The sequence below is a fragment of the Salvelinus namaycush genome, chromosome 9 (assembly GCF_016432855.1).
Source record: "Salvelinus namaycush isolate Seneca chromosome 9, SaNama_1.0, whole genome shotgun sequence".
NCBI lineage: Eukaryota > Metazoa > Chordata > Actinopteri > Salmoniformes > Salmonidae > Salvelinus > Salvelinus namaycush.
In genome coordinates, this window is record NC_052315.1 from 32,603,617 (window position 1) to 32,621,044 (window position 17,428).

General features: G+C 41.8%; 1 protein-coding gene across 3 annotated transcripts in view; it reads right to left on the minus strand.

Moving 5' to 3' along the window:
- The window catches only part of LOC120053977 (hepatocyte growth factor-like), a 35,330-nt gene extending 22,011 nt beyond the window's left edge, over window positions 1–13,319 (minus strand). The window contains exons 1-7 of one of the 3 annotated variants that reach the window (XM_039001322.1): window positions 13,113–13,319; window positions 11,675–11,831; window positions 10,490–10,602; window positions 10,074–10,188; window positions 9,055–9,197; window positions 8,320–8,440; window positions 1,056–1,174 (exon numbers count right to left, since the gene is read on the minus strand). In XM_039001322.1, coding sequence (XP_038857250.1) covers window positions 1,056–1,174; window positions 8,320–8,440; window positions 9,055–9,197; window positions 10,074–10,188; window positions 10,490–10,602; window positions 11,675–11,831; window positions 13,113–13,161 — 817 coding nt within the window. In that variant the 5' untranslated portion in view covers window positions 13,162–13,319. The remainder of the gene's footprint in view (window positions 1–1,055; window positions 1,175–8,319; window positions 8,441–9,054; window positions 9,198–10,073; window positions 10,189–10,489; window positions 10,603–11,674; window positions 11,832–13,112) is intronic. The other 2 variants (XM_039001321.1, XM_039001323.1) reach the window with 2 other exon arrangements.
- Window positions 13,320–17,428: the final 4,109 nt, after the last annotated feature.

The window sequence follows — 17,428 nt, forward strand, 5'->3', positions numbered from 1 at the left end:
TGAGGCCAACGTGCCACTCAGACACTGTAACAAAGACAAGGCTGACTTGGACTTAACTGCTCTATACAATACATTGTACCCATTTAGCTGATGAATTAAGTTGCAATTTTCCCAGAAATATACAGTAGCCTATTAGCTGTCCAGAATCTAAACTGACAGTTTTCTGTGGATCTGTCAGAAAATAGACTGCTACTAGTAAGGATAATAAAGACAGGTACAGGGAATATAAGAGGCCAAAACAATATAACTCTTTGTTTCTATGTCTTATTTTCTGCCTTGGTTTCAATAACACAACGTTTAAGGGTTAGACCATAAAACTAGACTGGGTTGACTTCCAAGGTCTGTATCAGATTCTACAATGAGACAAAGAAAGAGTCCAACTGAAAAGACGGCATCTTGTAAAGACCCAGTTCCAGAGCTCCTGATTACTTGAACAGAGCAGAGAAGAGAAGAGCCAGACAGAGAAAAACAAAACACACTTGCAGCGTTTAAGTGCTGTTCTCTGTCAACCTTCTATAGACTCTCTTCACTTCAGCCCTCAACAAGCAGAAATATGATGACTATAGAGATGTATTTCTCTCTCTTCCTCTCTTGCATAAACAGGTACACACACACCCCTCATCTTGTATGTAACTGGAGCATAATGTGTGTGACACTGTGTGTCTGACATGAGGTTTATATAGCAGAGTACCTGAGCTTTCTAAAGTGTGTGTGCATACACGTTTGTGTTTGTGTACACATGTACTGTATGTGTGTGTCTTTGTGTGCGTGTGTGCATGCATGTGTGTGTGGTTGTGCGTGCGTGTGTGTTTCTGTGTGTGAAAAGCACTAGAATTACAGGACAGTCGTAAGGGCCTGTTTAGAACAATAAACAGTGAATGAAGCAGGACACCAGAGTAAAATGAGAGGGTGTGTGTTCCTTCAAACAGCATTCCTCATCCTTAGCCAATCAGAGAGAGAGGAGGGGGCGGAATGACAGGTAAAGGAAGCTGTAAATTTGGAGTAGTTACTCACACCACACACAGACACACATGCATGCACACACAGACACTCACAGCAGGCTGTGATGTTGCAGTACTCCCAGAGTGTGTGTGGGTTTGTGGTGAAACACCACGGTCGTTGACGTCCATCTGGGTTCCTACAGTAGTTATCAACCAGGCCTTTATCAGGATACCTGCAACACAACACACAGAGGGAAGAGTAGGATTTCAACAAGTCATTGGGACAGATGGAGATACACATGAGCAATGAGGTTAACTGGTTAACTGACTTGTTCACGGGCAGAAAGACAGATTTTTACCTTATCAGCTTATCAACCTTTCAGTTACTGGCCCAATGCTCTAACTACTAGGCTACCTGCCGCCCCGTGGGTGATTGAAAGATGAACTGAGGTCCACACTCCAGTCCAGTTGGTGGCGGTAATGCAGCTTAAAGTTGGTTGCCAATCAACATAAAAAGTCCACAGAAGAAGAAGAAAAAGACTGAAGGAGGAAAGATTACTAGAAACTAACTAGGTTTCCCTTTAATTTGTGGATTAATTGTCTGAGTAGAGAACACACAATTTTGTATGACTCAAAATGGGCCCAATTTCTACAAAGACCCAGAAAAAAAGGACCTGTGCATGTCAGTTAAAATGTGACTCATTTCAGGAAACTAGGCATATGTCACTGGTCACTACTTCACAGCAGAGACATTTGAACGTAAACTTTTTTTTAAATCAAAATGTGTTTTTTGGCAGAAATGACTTCTGGAACAGGTAAACTTTCCTGTGCCTTAATAACAAACCCGTATGTCATCTGTAAATATAAGTAAAATTGTTAAATTACGAGCCTAGTTGGTTTAGCCACAGAAAAAGACAGCAATGATTGGCTGAGATAATGAGTGGGCTGGACATGATGAAAGATGAGTTTGGATTGGTCTGCCATATACTGTAGCACGCTTCTGTCTATTTGAGCTGGTCAGTATGCGTGGATAATCCTGTCTAACGCAGCTTTTAGAACTGCATAAGTGTTGCTCTCCACTTTCTGGAGGACCGAGTTTTGAAATCAGTGGAATTAGAGTATGATAGCTAAGGAGATGGAGAAAACACCTGTCTATGGATTACATCTTCAAACTAAGGGCAACATTGGCATCTGTGACAGGGATGATGTATACGGGTAAGATAGTCTAGCAAGCTACATTTTTAGATATTACACATTTCTAATTTTGGCAGAAAATTGTATTTATTTCAAGTTAAAGTATACTGTTAGCTAGCTAGCTAACGTTAGCTGGCTGTCTCGCCAGCTAACATTACGTGCATGATCTTATTATTCGTATCTCAGAGCCAATTGCTTTGGTAGTTATAGCCTAATGTTAGCTAGCTAACATTGAACCTGGTTGGTTAGCTACCTGCAAATTCATGCAAGGTGGTAATGTCATGAGTTGGGATTATGGTTCATTGTTTAGCTAGCTAGCTACATGTCTTAACAAAAGACTCCACTGTGCACGTATCCATTTCAATAGAATGTCACTACGACAACTGTTGATAGACGTAGCTGGTAAAGTCGCTCTGGCTATCTTCTCCAATTTCAGTGCACTCTCATCTGATTGTGCCAGAGTGCAGAATAACTGACAAATCTATGAACGATCAACACCCATTGAATATGGCCAGTGTCAGTAAACGTTGGGAAAAAAGTGTTAATTGTTGCCAGGAGCACAGCTGCAGTCACCAACTCTCTGGATAACATAAAATAGCCTAACCAGCTCTGCTAGGGCAAGTAAAATGGTCAATGAGCTCTCATTAGTGTCTGGAAAAAGCCAACGTTAGCTAGTTAGTTTGGGTGCTTGACTGCTGTTTTTAGGACAGAACGCTTGGATCAACCATTAAAGAGATGGGTGGGGCTAAAGCTTAAGAGGGTGTAAACAATGCTGAATGGGTGTAGACAACTATGAGGTCTCCAGTCCATACCAAAACATTCATAGGCCATTTTCTCAAAAGTGAGGTTACAAGGATGTGACCATAAAAAAAGGCCTAAAATTACATACCCAAATCCAACTACCTGTTGCTCAGGACCTGAAGCAAGGATATGCATAATCTTGATAGCATTTGAAAGGAAACACATTGACGTTTGTGGAAATGTGAAATTAATGTAGGATAATATAACACATTAGATCTGGTAAAAGACAATACAAACAAAATAACATGCGTTTTCTATTTTTTTTCTCCATCATCTTTGAAATGCAAGAGAAAGGACATAATATAATATTGCAGTTTAGGCCCAATTTAGATGTTGGTCACTAGATGGCAGCAGTGTGTGTGCAAAGTTTCAGATTGATCCAGTGGATCATTGCAATACTGCACAGTATTTTGTATCAAGTCTGCCCAAATGTGCCGAATTGGTCAATTGATACATTTTCAAGTACATAACTACAGAGAACATACAAAAATGATATGGTAATACAACATGTAAGTTTACACACTCCCAGGAATGTCTTACATTATGGATCATTAGCTTACACACTAACTTTCACACATCTAGATGGCCGGGCGGGGTGGGTGTGGAGCCAAAGACAGCAGGTGTTCAAACTGTAGAACCCAGTTCCTACATTTGAATATAAAAATGTATTTTATCAAACAAAACTATGCTACATTTTATCGCTGGGACCCTCAGGATGACAAATCAGAGCAAGATTACTGAATGTAAGTACATTATTTACCTTCAGAGGTGAATGTATCAAACCAGTTGCCGTGATAAAAGGTTTTTGTTGTTGTGCACTCTCCTCAAACAATAGCATGGCATTTTTTCACTGTAATAGCTACTGTAAATTGGACACTGCAGTTAGATTAATAAGAATTTAAGCGTTCTGCCCAAATAAGACATGTCTATGTCCTGGAAAGTTTACTGTTACTTACAAAATCATGCTAATCACATTAGCGCACGTTAGCTCAACAGTCCTGGTATAGGGACACAAATCCTGTAGAGGTTATCAACTTTCAAAGCAGAATTACTTTCCCATTGGTCCTCAAATGTAGTGTATGATATACCAGTTTGTAGCTCTGTGTCTCTGCTTTTATCCCATGTAAAAAAACACTTAACATTTTTGCTACATATGACCGAATCAAGGCGGTCGGTCACAAATAACAACCCAATGTTTATATCCCAGGACAAATTAGCTAGAATCAGCAAGCTATCTAGCTAAATGTCCATGACGGTTTTATGTGTTTCGACCTGTCCCCAAATTAATATAGTTGGTTCAGAGTTCGTTTTGATATTTCAACCTCTGTGTCCTGATGATCGTGTCTAGTGTGAATGAACAAAATCAATATGTGCGTGTTGGCGCACGCAGACGCATGCGCGTGCCCGGTCTAGTCAGCATGTAAGAGCTTTCGAAACCTGGTGCAACATTTGCCCATTATTCTTTTAAATAATCTTCAAGCTCTATCAAATTTGTTGTTGATTATTGCTAGACATCCATTTTCAGGTCTTGCCATAAAAAATAAAATAAAAAAACTTTAACAAGAGCAAGGTATTGTGTTTCATTTGAAAACAGCATAAACATTTTTAAAAGCAGAATATTTCAGATCATCAAAAGTATTAATGAACAAAAACAAATGTTACATGCAACTATATTTTTACTGATTTACAGTTCATATAAGGAAATCAGCCAATTGAAAAACAATTATAAGGCCCTAATTTATGGATTTCACTTGACTGGGAATACAGATATGCATCTGTTGATCACAGAAACCAAGAGCTAGGATCGTGTATCAAATAACCAGTCAGTATCGGGTGTGACCACCATTTACCTAATGCAGCGCGACACATCTCTTTTGCATCGAGTTAATCAGGCTGTTGATTGTGGCCTGTGGAATGTTGTCCCACTCCTCTTCAACGGCTGTGCGAAGTTACTGGATATTGGCGGGAACTGGAACACGTTCTCGTACACGTCGATTCAGAGCATCCCTAACATGCTCAATGGGTGACATGTTCAGTGAATATGCAGGCCATGGAAGAATTGGGACATTTTAAGCTTCCAGGAATTGTTTCCAGATACTTGTGACATGGGGCCGTGCATTATCATGCTAAAACATGAGGTGATGGCGGCGGATGAATGACACGACAATGGGCCTCAGGATTTCGTCATGGTATCTCTGTGCATTTAAATTGCCATAGATGAAAATGCAATTGTGTTCGTTGTCCGTAGCTTATGCCTGCCTGCCCATACCATAACCACACCGCCACCATGGGGCACTGTGTTCACAATGTGGACATCAGCAAACCGTTCGCCCACACGACTTCATACACGTGGTCTGAGGTTGTGAGGCCGGTTGGACGTACTGCCAAATTCTCTAAAATGCAGTAATCATGACAATTGCACGCTCCCTCAAAACTTGAGACATCTGTGGCATTGTGTTGTGTGACAAAACTGCACATTTTAGCATGGCCTTTTATCCTCCCCAGCAAAAGGTATACCTTGTGTAATGATTATGCTCTTGATATGCCACACATGTCAGGTAGATGGCAAAGGATCAATGCTCACTAAAAGGGATGTAAACAAATTTGTGCACAACATTTGAGAGAAATAAGCTTTTTGTGCGTATTGAACATTTCTGGGATCTTTTATTTCAGCTCATGAAACATTGGACCAACATTTTACATGTTCCATTCATATTTTTGTTCAGTGTAGATTTAAGTCAAAACTTTAACTCTGCCACTCAGGAACATTCACTGTCTTCTTGATAAGCCAGTCCAGTGTAGATGTGGCCTTGTGTTTTAGGTTATTGTCCCGCTGAAAGGTGAATTCATCTCCCAGTGTCTGTGGGAAAGCAGACTGAACAATGTTTTCCTCAGGGACTATGCCTGTGCTTAGCTCCATTCTGTTTCTTTTTTATCTTGAACAACTCCCTTAGCATTTACAAGCATACCCATAACATGATGCAGCCACTATGCTTGAAAATATGGAGAGTAGTACTCACTAATGTGTTGTATTAGATTTGCACCAACATAACACTTAGTTTTCAGGACATAAGGATTTGAAGTGTTACTATAGTGCCTTGTTGCAAACAGGATGCATGTTTTGGAATATTTGTATCTACAGGCTTCCTTCTTTTCACGCTGTCAATATTGTGAAATAAATACAGTTTTGTGGATCCATCCCCAGTTTTTATTCTATCACAGCCAATTCTATCACAGCCAATTCTATCACAGCCAATTCTATCACAGCCAATTCTATCACAGCCAATTCTATCACAGCCAATTATACTTTAACATTGTGTAGTAGGAGTATTGTGTATGTAGGCCAGTGACCAAACATCTACATTTAAACCATTTTAAATGTTTCCACAACAAAATGTGGAAAAAGCTAAAGGGTGTGAATATTTTCTAAAGGCACTGTAAGTGTGTGTGTGTGTACACTGAGTGTACAAAACATTAAGAACACCTGCTCTTTCCATGACACAGACTGTCCAGGTGAAAGCTATGATCTCTTATTGATGTCACTTGTTAAATCCACTTCAGTCAGTGTAGATAAAGGGGAGAAGACAGGTTAAAGAAAGCTTTTCAAACCTTGAAGCAATTGAGATATGGATTGTGTATATGTGCCATTCAGAGGGTGAATGGGCAAGACAACATATTTAAGTGCCTTTGAATGGGGTTTGTTTCAAGAAATTATTGAGTAAGTATACATTTATTTTTTTGTGTTCTGCTAATCTAAAGTCATTGAGTTTTTGCAAGTTATTATTATCTATTTTTTTTGTCAATTTAACATTTATTAAATAAATTGTTCTTACTTGACTATTATTTTTTGCGTCTTTACTTAAAATAATAAAGTATTAGTCAGACACATGGATTTTGGGGTAAAAACACGTGATTTATTTATATGTGTTGTATGTTTTTGGAAGTTATGAATACTTATTAGTGCCTTGTGACTGTTTTTAGAAGATTGTGGGTAATTCAATATTTTTGGACTTCATGATACTTTTACACAATGTTGTATTGCATGTTTGAAGAAAGAAAAGTAGATTTATAAAATAGTATTAAACAGTTTGCTGTGCAATTAGTGGGTAATTGATCATGATGAATGGATATCAAAACAATCGGTCAAATGCACGTGCAATAAAAAGACAAGCCATTCCCACCATCAACAAGATCATGTGAGCCACTCTTAATGACAGGGGCTAATGCATTATCATGTAATGCTTACAGCTCTTCTTCCAGTTACTGCTAGAGGAATGAGCACTGTGCTGAACAATTCCTGCACAGGTGGGTTAAAATGACAAATCTTCAAATACATAAAACAACATTAAACATGAAGACACAATCACTGAAAATGTGTAATCAGAACTACTTACTACTTACACTTGAAAAGAAAATGGTAATGAAGGTTAATCCTTTAAGAACGGACCCTACATTTCTATGTTCACTACAGCACATATTCATGTTCAAGCAACTTCAATCTTTATAGTTCAGATTAGATTTTGTATTTGTAAACTTAAAAAGATAACCATAATATTCATCATATAGCTACTTTATGTATTGAACACTGAAATACATTGAGTTGGGTTACTTGAATGGTTCTAGGCAACTGGTTTCCACCCAAAAATGTTGTTAGCAGAACTAATTACTTTTTATAGTGCAGGTGTTCTCCATCTCATTCCTCCTGGTGATAGATTTAATACTAACCACTGCATCCTGTATTAAAAGGTTGGCTGGTCCTCATTAAAGTCCCTTAGATCAATGCATTACTCCATTTGTGTTTACAAAGCCCTACTACACAAGCTTCCAACTTACCTAACTTCATTGCTAACGTATAAAAGAATGAGATAACCAACCCCGTGAACGGGTTTGGTAACTATTCAGATTCCTTCAGTCTCCATGGAATTTGGCAAGTCAGCTTTTAGTTTTCATGCGCCACATTTTTGGAATCACTTAAACAATGAATTACATCTGGATTCCCTGGTGCCACTAGGGCATTTTAAACCCCGGAGGATAAATGACTTCACCGAGGTGTGCATTTGTTTTGAAACATTGATTTAATAACTTGTTTATGATGGCTGTGATGTTGGTGATGTTATATCTATATATCTATATATATAATAATAATTTAAAAAAAATGTAATACTAACAGAGATTCAGAGGTGCTGAGGGCATCTTCATCACAGAGGTGAAGGGTGTGTGCGTGTGTGTGATTGTGTGTGTGTCCTGCCCCAGCAGCAGGTGGTGTGGATTAGTGTTAGACTTGTTAACACGTCTTTAATCATCCCTTTGTTTCTGTAATGAAGAGGCCCCAGAGCCTCATACTGAGAGAAAGTGAGAGTGTGTGTGTTTGTGTGTGTGTTACCTCTTGGGGTGGAAGAGGTGTTTGTGTGGTTCCTCCAGGTCCCAGCGCTGACACTCCCACCCTGTCTCTGTGTGATCCATGGGACCTCTGTAGCTCTCCCCGTTACAGCTCACACACTCCACTGGACACACACAAGGGTGATATTTTAATCTTCTCACATGCCATGGACATTATTTTTGCATATACTGTACTTCATAAACAACATGAGGTGCTGTACCACAAATGTTTCCAGATAATTGTCCTGTCTATCTATTTAGAATGTAATGTAAAATGAGTCAACAATCAGTGTGTGTGTGTGTCTGTCCGTCCGTCCGTCCGTGGGTTTGGTTGTCTTATGTTCCAGTGTTCGTCATTACTGGAAACTTATTTTGAAATCAACCTAAGCAGTCATTTTTCCTTTGACCAGAATAAACACTCTCTCTGGACAGACCCACTACATTTCCTCAGACTCTGACAACAACCCAGTAGATTCCTCACTCACTCACACACATCCCTGATAGTCTTGTATATTCTCATACACACCTAATCACATCACTGTCAGCTGTTTATTAACTATACAGACAGAAAAAAATATCCACAGAGGATCATTTATCCTGTGACAGTTTGCGTCCTTCAGTTGTAGATACCACAGCAGGCTATGGTCCAGTGCCACAGGGAGAAGGGAGAGCTCATATCTAACAGTACACTTAAATGGTGTTCGGTAAAAGGAAATGGACATGTGTGTATGTGTCCTACCTTGTGAGCATTGAGGTACTCCACAGTCCTGGTGTCTGACATTGGGGTCTGTAGTGAAACACCATGGTCCTGAGGTAGCATTGTCAGGGTTACGACAGTAGTTCTCTCTCAGGTCCTTCTTCCTGTTCCTCCTCGGTAGGAAACTGGAGCGAGAGAAGGACTTCAGTTAGTGTTAATCAATATCTCCCAACATCAGGACAATATTCCCTTTCTATCTGGTGCAGAAAGTTGAGAAGCAGAAGGGAAATCTCCATTGCGTAGTGTAGATCAGGCTTGCTCCATGTGTTGTGAAACATGTGGTAGTTAAACAACACTGAGTCATACACATCTACGTACTGACTGAGGTCCTCACTAGATTATGGTTTTGTTTGCCGAGTCACATGATCATTTGGTTTATATGGGTCACAGCTGAAACAGTTTGGAAGGCACAGAGTTAGGCAACATAATGCAACATATGGTAACGGTGTGATGGAGGTGTGTGTGCTTTCCCCAGTGTGAGCTCACTGGAGAGGAGGAAGGAGAAGAGGGAGGAAAGAGAGGAACACGAGAAGACATGGGAGGAAGAGGAAGGATGAGGAAGGTGGGGGTTGTTATGGTTGGTTGTCCTCTGGTTGTGCAGCTCTAATGAACTTCTGGCACGAGACGTCTCTGTTATCTCTCTCTTGCTGTCCTCTCCTCCCTGTCCCTCTCTATCTCGCTCACTTTCTCTCTCTCCGTTCCCGTAACAAGGCTGCATGTCATCATCCTCTGCTACTATCTCTGTATCAGGGCTGCTGTTTGTCACAGGTTGTATACTTTATCACTAAATTAATTAGGTTTTACTACAGTGTAAACTCTCTCTCTCACACACACACATACAGTATATAAACAGTGTGACTACAACAGGAAATGATCCCTGACTGTGTAGTGTTAGAGTGAGGTCAGAGAGGACTAGTACTGATGAATAACTGGTCCCTTAGGACTAATCACCATCCTATGTATACACACACACGCACACACAAACACAGGCTCTAGCTTACTTGTGTTCGTGAGGGATAGGAGAGGCCCATGCCTGGCACTTTATTCCACTGGCTGTTACTGACCTCCTCCCTCTGTAGTTCACTCCTGTCCCTACTATGCACTCCTGCACATAGGCTACAGAGAGAGAGAAAGAGTCAACAAAAGGAATGGAAAAACAGACTGAGTGTTTGCAAGAACGGAATCTGAAAAAATATGTTTTTCTGTTTTACTCATCTGACAGAGCATATTAAGACAGGTCTCAGACATCTACCATAATGCTCCATTTCACTGTTCCAATATGTGAGAATACTAACCCGGCTACCAAACTCTGACGATACAAGGAGAAAGAGATGCAGTCCTGCTTTAGACACATAGTGTGAGCACTGCAGTGCCTTTCTACAGAGAGAGAGAGAGAGAAAAATATATAGTACAATACATTTCTTCTGGTAGAGTTGGTAGTTGAAGTCGTGTTGGCTATGGACTCCTGGTGAGTTCCTGTCGAATGAAAGCCACTGGCATTTCCTGTTTTTCTGATCGTACAGAAATGCTCTAGAGAGAAAGAAACAGAGAGAGAAAGAGAGAGATATTGATCGATTTACGTAATATAATAATTTAGCAGGCATGTTTATCTAAAGCAACTTACAATTAACATGCAGATAGTAGACTATTAACATGGTCTCAGTCTCACTGAAGAAACGTCAAATTTCGAAGGCTAAGTTTAAGCATTCATTCTGAATGGTTAAATTAAGGGTTAAGGTTTGGGATAAGGAAAAAAATGTGACATAACAGTTTAGTTTAGGCATTCATTTGGAATGGTAAAGGTAAGGGTTAAGTTTTGGGATAGGTTTTAAACAAACAAATAAAAAAACGAGTGCCTAGCACTGGCATTGAACACGTGACCCTTGGAGCCGGAGCAAGTTCACGGTTAAGTTTAAGCATTAATTCGGAATGGTTGAGGTAAGGGTTAAGGGTTAAGGTTTGGGATAGGGTTAAAAGCCGCCCCCCAAAATGAGTGCCTAGCAATGAGATTGAACATGCGAACCTCAGAGCCGGAACTCATGGCTTGCCATCCGCGTCCAGAACACCCTAGCAAACCCCAAGCTACTTCATGATAATAGCGCTCACCGTTGGCCCTAGTGGCCAGTTTTGAAGTCATCTCTCAACGTCCTGCTTACCTGGACGGACGTCGGATTTCGAAGTGGATCTTGAGCAACCTGGCTGAGACTATACTATGTGTCCTGAATTGAAATAGGATTGACCCCGAGCCTGCTACTGCTGAGAAGAGATATCAGAGAGGACTCAGTCTGCCAGGGGAAACCTAGTCCTGCACACCAGACTCAAGCTTGCTGCTGCTGAACGACACTAAGAGAAAGCAGACTTCTCATTAGAGAATGGGAGGGTACTAGACTATAGTAAGCGTTAGAGCTGCCATATTTACAATGGAGAGTTTGTACTGCTGCCAAGGAAAGCCAGGGGACAATAAATATATTTACCTACAGGTGAAAAACAATCCCCAGAGAAGTCAAAACATCATACGGAGATGGGAAAGTTATAGAAACACAGCAGGTGAAGCTACAGGCACAGAACCACAGGAGTTTTTTCACAGATGCACCACACGTACCTGCAGGTGAAGAGTAGTCGCTTGTTGCGGCTGCAGCCCCGGGCACACTTCACTACGCTCAACTTCCTGCTTATAGTCTGGAGGGCGGAGTCTGGCAGCTGGACCAATCGCACACTATCGCTTCTCTGGTAGTCCTGCAATGCATTCCTCCTGCACTCTAGTGTACACACACACACACACACACACACACACACACACACACACACACACACACACACACACACACACACACACACACACACACACACACACACAGCATAAAGGTGTTGAATGCAGTGTCCACCCCCTAGCCAGTGAGGCTGCGTTGATGTTCCCACCAGGACTGAGACAAAACCAGCAGCATTATGATGTGTCAATTAGCCTGGTTCCACTACCTCATGACTTAATGGGATGCATTCCCTCTCTCTGTCTCTCTCTTTCACGTTCACACACACACACACACACACACACACACACACACACACACACACACACACACACACACACACACACACACACACACACACACACACAGTTTCTCTCAATCCCCCTCCCTCTCCAGCAGGGATTGATAGATGAATTATGTTGTTTCTCATCACCACACCATGCTGTGTTGACTCATATGTGAATACATAAACAGCCCAGTAGCAGACAGTCAGGCTATGTGTATGTTTCTTAATACTCTTTTCTTAATACTTTTCTTCTAAATAGTGAAAGCACTGGGATCAGAGAGTCCATGTCAGACTCGTCTAGAAGCTTTAGAATGAGTGATTATCGTGAGAAAAAACTGCAAATTTACATAGTCTATAGTTCCACCAGCACATCTATAGCTGAATGGAGATGTGAGAGCTGGAGCTGGTGCACGTGCTTCTACCTGAGAGGCTGCATCTGGTGCTACAGATCGTTAGACGCAGTTTAATATATATATAAAAATAGGCGGGCAGCCAAGCACACAGGGTTCTCTGGGCTTTTCAAAAATAATGTTATGCAAGTTTGCTGTAGAATCATCACAGAAAGTCTATAGAGATGGGGTTCACAATTTCTCCATTCCCCACAGAGAGCATCGCAAAATGTTTTTGTTGTTTATGTTTACAGTTAAATTTTGTAGGATGACAGTCTTTTTTATCTAATCAAAGCTCTTCTGCCCTGACATGTTACATTTGCAAGATCGAGAGATGGTAGTCAGTTAGAATGGAAAACTTGCTCAGCTGACTGCAAGGTAACAGATTTTAGGTTATTGTGCTGTGTCTGCAAAAAAATTACAAATCAATAAACTCCACCATTCGACATTAGGCTAAGGGCCTACCTTCGTAATATAAGATTTTATTAAATCACAAATGCAATGTAGGCTGAGCTAAGTTTTGGTGGGACCAGGCTGGAGAAAAGTTAAACAACTATGCTGAATCTCAATAACAAGCTGCAAGGCTGAATTCCTATTACGACTGTCTCCTCAACTTACCAGAATAGTGGACAATTAAGAGCATAAAAATAATGTTGTAAATCCACATGGTTGCTTCAAAGGCTGTTCACGATATCCAAACTATTACCGATATGATATCCCAATAATAGTAAAGGTATTGCCGTCCGTTGATAAAGTCCAGACGACGGTACGAAGAGACTGGGGATTTTCACTCAGCTACAGCAGAGATGCCTCTGAGCAGAAACACACCGTGTGGACCTCTCTCTCTCTCTCTCGCTCTCTCTCTCTCTCTCTCTCTCTCTCTCTCTCTCTCTCTCTCTCTCTCTCTCAGCGCCAGCCATATTACACACTGTCAGTTCTCCTCCCACTTTACTCCTCTACCCCACTCACTCACTGTTGAACAATATGTTGGGTAGGTATATCAGTGGAAAATCAGTGGAAAAGTCCCAGTGATGACAGCATGATACACATGAGCTAAAGTATCAGAGTTTATCTCAGCTTCTATAAACAGCTCTGTCTTCATGGGTGACACACAGCATCCTCAACCAGGATGAACTACCTCCTCTCCTCCATATCTCCTGGGACTTAGGGAATCACCTCGCCTCCTTTATAATCGATCACACACACACACACACACACACACACACACACACACACACACACACACACACACACACACACACACACACACACACACACACACACACACACACACACACACACACACACACACACACTATGCATCTTCATTTTTATCTCTCTCTTTTTCTAGATGACTAATAGGAGGTTTTTTGTTACTCAGAAAGAAACCGCAGAGTCACTCTCCATGATAATAAACAATCCCTGCCAATGAATCAGGGACTTTCACTCTCATAACCACACACACACGTGCACGCACACACACACACCCCTGTAACTAGAAGCAGATGTGTACAGATCACTCACATGCTTTGGGTTGAGTAAAACTCCATTAGTTCAATCTAACAATCTGATAGAAGCATGTGTGTGTGTGCTTTCAGATATTAGACTGAGATTAGAGCTCTGGTAGCGCTCTGTTACATACCACTGGAACCATTTAAGACTGCACGATTTAGTGTTCAGCACCTTGGTTTGTTTGGCTTCTGTAAGATATGGCTAAGAATGTCCACTTAACAGGTCCTCCACATGCACTCTGTAACCATCCAGTTCAACCTGCCACATTTAGGAGTTAATAAAGGTGCAGGCACATTCTATTATTTTTAATTTATTTTGTATCTTCATCTTTACTACGCGTTGTTGGACCTGTATGTAAGTATTTCACTGTTACTCTACACCTGTTGTTTACGAAGCATGTGACAAATAACATTTTATTTGATACTTAAAAGGTTGGTTTGGAACTGGGAATAATTTGCAGAGAAGGGGTGCAGGGTGCTAGGGCAGAGGGGTCCATTTAATTTCCTCCAGATTTGCAGGCACCAGGGCAGTGTGTGTGTGTGTGTTTGTGTGCACGCACACACACAAAGGTCATGTTTCATCTGCTATTAATTATCTGGACCTCAAGCTGACCCTTACCCTTCCTCCCTTTCTGTTTCTTTCACTCTCTTCCTTGCTCCCTCTTTTTCTCTTCTTCACTCCCTCTTTTCTCTTCTCTCTCTTCAGACCTGGAGTGACCCACCAGGCCTGAGGAGAAAGGAAAGGAAGGTAGATGAGAAATGAGGGAGCAAGAGAAGAGGGGCGTGAGATGGCGATATTCTGGAGGATGAGGGGTTCGTCCTCAAACAAATACAATGTGTGTGCATGTGTGTGCATGTGGGTGCGTGTAGAGGGTGTAATCACAGACACAGTGTCAGAAGATCATCCTGTAAACAAACACACAGATCCTGTTGTCAGACCTCTACTGCTAATTAAGACGTGCTGACAGGGACAGTCGACTCTATACACACACACACACACGGACAGGACAGTGGAGTCAGCGATACCGAGAGGGGGAGGGGTTTGCCTCTTCATCAATAACAACTGGTGAGCTGACTCGAAAGTGGTGCAAGTGTCAACCCATTGTTCACCCGCCTTGGCATACCTGATGGTCAAATGCCGACCCTTCTACCTCCAGAGGGAATTTTCAGCTGTTATTGACTGTTGTATACATTCCACCTCAGGACAATAAAAATAACAAACTGACACTTAACGAACTGTAGGAGGCTATAAACAAGCAGGAAACCTTACATACAGAGGCTGCTTTTCTGGTTGCCGGCGATTTTAATTCAACACGTCTCCCTCGCCACTATGGGCGACAAAGTCCTAGACCACTGTTACTCTACCGACAAACAAGCATGCAAGGCCCTCCCTCGTCCGCCATTTGGCAAAACAGATCATGACTCTGTACTCCTGCTTCCTGTTTACAAGCAGAAGCTCAAACAGGAAGTACCTATGACTCGCTCCATCGAGAAATGGTCACCGGAATCAGAGATTATGCTACAGGACTGCTATGCTATCGCTGATAGGAAGATGTTTTAAGACTCTGCCGATAACATCGACCAGCTAACCACCTCCTTCATCGGCTTCATTAGGAAATGCATCAGCAACTTTGTCCCCATAGTGAAGGTTCGCTGCTTCCCAAATCAAAAGCCCTAGATTAACACAGAGGTTGGTGCTAAACTAAAGGACATGGCTACTGCACACAGGGCTATAGCAGACAACCGTGAGGCTACAGCTGAGGACAGGAACAAGTGCAGGAAGTCCCACTATGACCTTAGCAAAGTCATCAAATGAGCAAAAGGACAACATAGGAATAAGGTGGAATCATATTACACAGGCTCCGACGCCCGCCATATGTGGCAGGGACTACCATCCATTATGGATTACAAAGGAAGACACAGCCTTTAGCTGCCCCACGATGCCTCCCTACCATATGAACTAAATGCATTTTATGCATACTTCGACAATAACAACATCACGCCTGGTGTTAGGGCCGCCACCGACCCAGAGTATTGGGTGATCTCAATGTCCAAGGCTGATGTGAGTAAAGTCTTTAATCAGGTCATCACCATGCGCAGAACAGCTGGCAGGCATATTCACTGTAATTTTCAACCTCTTCCTGTCCAACATGTTTTAAAATGACCACCATCTATCAGGTACGAAGGTAAGACCCAGATGCAGACAACGTCGTATTAACAATGGTTTAATAATACAACAGGGGCAGGCAATAGACAGGTCAAGGCAGGCAGGGGTCAGTAAACCAGAGGTGGGGCAACGGTACCGGACGGCAGGCAGGCTCAGGGTCAGGGAAGGCAGAGGTCAATAATCCAGAGGTGGGGCAAAGGTACAGGTCGGCAGGCTCAGGGTCAGGGGCAGGCAGAATGGTCAGGCAGGCGGGCTCAGAGTCAGGACAGGCAAGGGTCAAGACCAGGAGGGCGAGAAAAAGAGAGACTGGAAAAAACAAGAGCTGAGACACAAAAACGCTGGTTGACTTGACAAACAAGACGAACTGGCAACAGACAAACAGAGAACACAGGTATAAATACACAGGGGATAATGGGAAAGAGGGGCGACACCTGGAGGCGGGTGGAGACAATCACAAAGACAGGTTAACTTCTTCTTAACTTCTTATGGCTGCAAGGGGCAGTATTGAGTAGCCAGTTAAATTGTGCCCATTTCAAACGGCCTCGTACTCAATTCTTGCTCGTACAATATGCATATTATTATTACTATTGGATAGAAAACACTCTCTAGTTTCTAAAACCGTTTGAATTATTTCTCTGAGTGAAACAGAAGTCATTCTGCAGCACACTTCCTGACCAGGAAGTGGAATGTCAGAAATCGATGCTCTGTTCAACTTCCTGCCTATACATGGGCATGATACGTAAGAGTCTACGTACACTTCATACACCTTCCCCTGGTTGTCAAGAGGCGGTGAGAGAAAAAATTTCGTGTTTATCTTGGTCTGAGGTGGAATAAAAGCTCTTTGTTTGACGTGACCGTCCATTTCCTGTTTCTGGAGCGCGCGAAAGAGGACATGGATTTGCCTTCTGTTTAGCTGTCGTTATGAACGACTAACATCTCCGGGATAGATTTTATTTGATACATGTGACCATATCATCGTAAAGTATGTTTTTTCAATATAGTTTCATCAGATTATTGAAAAATTTTCGGGAGTTTTGCCGTGTTCCGTTCTCTGACTTTGTTGACGTTTGGAGAGCTTTGTGCCACTTGGCAAGTGCGCTTCCTAAATCGAGAGGGAAAATGAAGGTTCTAAATCCAAACACCGACTGTTCTGGACAAAGGACACCTTGTCCAACATTCTGATGAAAGATCAGCAAAAGTAAGAAACATTTTATGATGCTATTTCATATATCTGTCGAACTGTGTACTAGTCGTGG